The sequence below is a fragment of the Triticum aestivum genome, chromosome 3B (genome assembly GCF_018294505.1).
Source record: "Triticum aestivum cultivar Chinese Spring chromosome 3B, IWGSC CS RefSeq v2.1, whole genome shotgun sequence".
Lineage (NCBI taxonomy): Eukaryota > Viridiplantae > Streptophyta > Magnoliopsida > Poales > Poaceae > Triticum > Triticum aestivum.
Genome location: NC_057801.1, coordinates 745,786,676 through 745,789,506, shown reverse-complemented (window position 1 = coordinate 745,789,506; position 2,831 = coordinate 745,786,676). Strand labels below are relative to the sequence as shown.

The window sequence follows — 2,831 nt, the reverse complement described above, 5'->3', positions numbered from 1 at the left end:
TATATGCTGCATGCGTTGGTTGCAGACTCTTGTGTATAAGGTAACACACGGCGAATATATATTCCTGGTTTCTAGGAGTAGTAGCCAGGAGCACTCCAAATTATTAAAGGGAGATTTTGATTGAAACGGAAGGCATAAATAAAAGGAAATCGCTCCTGGAAACGAGAAGGATAATCGGAGGGTCAATCTCATCGTCAGTTGCTTTCTCCTCTCATGCATCTTACTCGAGGCGAGGCCATCAAACGTGGACGCCAACCAAAACCCACCCGGTCACGCACGCACCATAAAATACTCGGCTGCCTACCGTCATCCAAGGACGGGACGGACCTCTTGTTTCTTTCTTCGCCACCCCGGCCGCGTCCATCCATCGCCGAGCGATCCATCCATGACCTCACCTCCCACATCTGACTAACTCATCGCCATCGCCTTGGCTGCCTCTGTATAGGCGCGTCCCCGTGGCCCGCCAGTGCCAGGAGCAGACCGCGCGCACGCTCCGTCGACCGCCATGGCCGTGGACCTGCAACGCCTGCGCCACATGTTACTCACCACCGGCGGCGGCCACCACCAGCACGCCAACCGGCCGGGTGCCTCGGCCGCCGCCATGCCTGCGACTGCGAGCGGGCCTTGCTACGGCGCCGCAGATCAGTACTCGGAGCTGTTGGCTCTGCCAGCGGTTGATCTGGCGAGGAAGGGCGGCGGCGCTCAGGAAATGACCACCGGCAACAAGCGGAGGCGCGTCGACGAGCGGTCGTCCGTGCTCGGCGACGTTCTTGCGGCCCACGCGCAACAGCAGACCGTCGCCGTCGACCACATCCTGCACAGTTGTCCCGTGATAAAATTAATCGCCTCGTTTCCGGCTTTTTTTCTGTAGCTTTTGTTTGTTTTTAACGGCGGTCGATGGTGCAGGCGAGAAAGATGTGGGCTGCTCTGGCGGAGCAGAGGCGGAGCCACCTGAGGCTCATCGTGTCGACCGTGGAGGCCAGGGCGGCGAAGCGGCTCAAGGCCAAGGACGACGAGATCGAGCGGGTCAGGGCCATGAACTGGGCGCTGGAGGAGCGCCTCAGGAACATCTACATGGAGGCTCAGATGTGGCGCGACGCCGCGAAGTCCCACGAGGCCGCGGCCAACGTGCTCCGCGCCGACCTGCAGCGGGTGCTCGACGCGCAGGCGGTCCGTGGCGGCGGCGGCTGCCACGGTCAGGACGACGCCGAGTCGTGCTGCTGGGGGGAGAACGAGGTGCCCATCTGCGCGGAGGAGGAGGTGGGCACGCCGGCCCCGACAGGAGTCGGAAGGTGCAAAGCGTGCGGCGACGGCGAGGCCGTGGTGCTGCTGCTGCCGTGCCGGCACCTCTGCGTGTGCGCGCCGTGCGCGGCCGCAGCGCAGGCGTGCCCGTCGTGCGGATGCGCCAAGAACGGCAGCGTCTGCGTTAACTTTTCCTGATGCGGGAGGAATAGTTTTAGAGTAGAGTTAGCTTTTGATTCCTAGCTTTATTTTCTCTATCTTTTTTTCTTTTGCTCCCCTTCTTTTGTTCAGTTTAGCTTTTTGCTCAAAAACTGTTGGATCGGTTGTTCAACAAGAAGAAGAGACAGTCCGTAGTATTGCATATCAATGCTTGAAATTAAATACATAGAATATAATTTGAACAAGATATATGGGCTGCGACCAAGGGGGGTTGCGGCGACTTAGGTAAGCGGTGGGAGATGGCGGAGATGGTGTAATCAGACACGTGGAGACATTAGAGGCAAGAACATGACATCTACGAGACTAAGACTATGGTGGAGGGGCGAGAAACAAGGGCAAAAAGTAAAGAGGGCGAGCGCTGCTTGGCGGCGTGTTTGAGAAATGGGTGGATGGCTACGCCCAGCGGCGCGTTTGAGAAATGGGCGGATTGGCTAGTGTTAGGGTTTAGAGATCTAGACAACTGGGAAGGGGGAAAAGATAGAGCCCCATTCAGATCCAACCCAACGGTCCAAAGGTTCATTTGAATTTATAGAAAATTTGCTCGGCTAGCAAAACGTTTGTTGCCTAAATTCACACAAACGACTATAAGAAAGGCCATTGAAATGCATTCATGAGGGGGAAAAGAAGGTGTTTCTTTCCTAGCGGTGTGTGTGGCGATAGGCTGGCTAGGTTTAAGGTTTAGAGGTCTAGCAAAAGGGAGATATGAACCAAATTCAGGTTTAAGCCAAGTTGTCTCCAGTAAATTGAATTTAACTACATAGATTAGAATCTGAATAACATATATGTGCTGCATCCAAGGGGGTTTGCGGTGACTTAGGTGAGTGGTGGGATATGGTGGAGAAGCTTAATCAGACGCTTGGAGGCATGAGAGACAAGGAAATGACATCTACAACTATGGTGGTGGGGCGAAAAATTAGGGCAAGAAGGATAGATGGCGAGTGCCACTTAGCGACGCGTTTGAGAAATAGGTAGATGGCTAGTCTAGGGTTTAGAGATCTAAAAAGGGAAGTAGGGTGAAGATAGGAACACGATTTAGATCCAAATATTTGAATTTGTAGAAAAGTACTTCGCTGAAAAAGTTGGTTACCTAAATTCATACACAAGACTATGGAAAGCATTTAATTGCATTCATTGTTGGGATCTACGGTAGGGTGCGTCGACTGCAAATTAAAATTTGCCTACGAGCAGAACATCCAGGAACATGCTACGGGAGATGGATCACAGTTCGTTACCACTAGACACGCAGTGCCGTGCAGCGGAAGAAGAGTTGGGGCAGCGCGTCCGCGTGGATCGTCTCCTCCTCGTCCGATCTCCCTCGGACAGCCGGTCGTCCAATCCCACGTACAAGTTCGCCGGAGCGGCGCAAGTGC

At 54.2% G+C, this 2,831-nt stretch overlaps 1 protein-coding gene across 1 annotated transcript; it reads left to right on the top strand.

Moving 5' to 3' along the window:
• Nucleotides 1-313: 313 nt before the first annotated feature.
• On the top strand, nt 314-1,581 carry LOC123066305 (probable BOI-related E3 ubiquitin-protein ligase 3). The gene is made up of 2 exons (XM_044489413.1): nt 314-829; nt 907-1,581. Exons 1-2 carry the CDS (start codon nt 506-508, stop codon nt 1,438-1,440), a joined length of 858 nt encoding a protein of 285 aa, XP_044345348.1. The 5' UTR covers nt 314-505; the 3' UTR covers nt 1,441-1,581.
• The last annotated feature ends 1,250 nt before the right edge of the window (nt 1,582-2,831 follow it).

Excerpts from the sequence above, each read along its gene's own strand:
- LOC123066305 (XM_044489413.1), top strand. The coding sequence starts at position 506 with ATGGCCGTGGACCTGCAACGCCTGCGCCACATGTTACTCACCACCGGC. Across the intron at positions 830-906 it reads ACATCCTGCACAGTTGTCCC|GCGAGAAAGATGTGGGCTGC; the intron begins GTGATAAAATTA and ends TCGATGGTGCAG.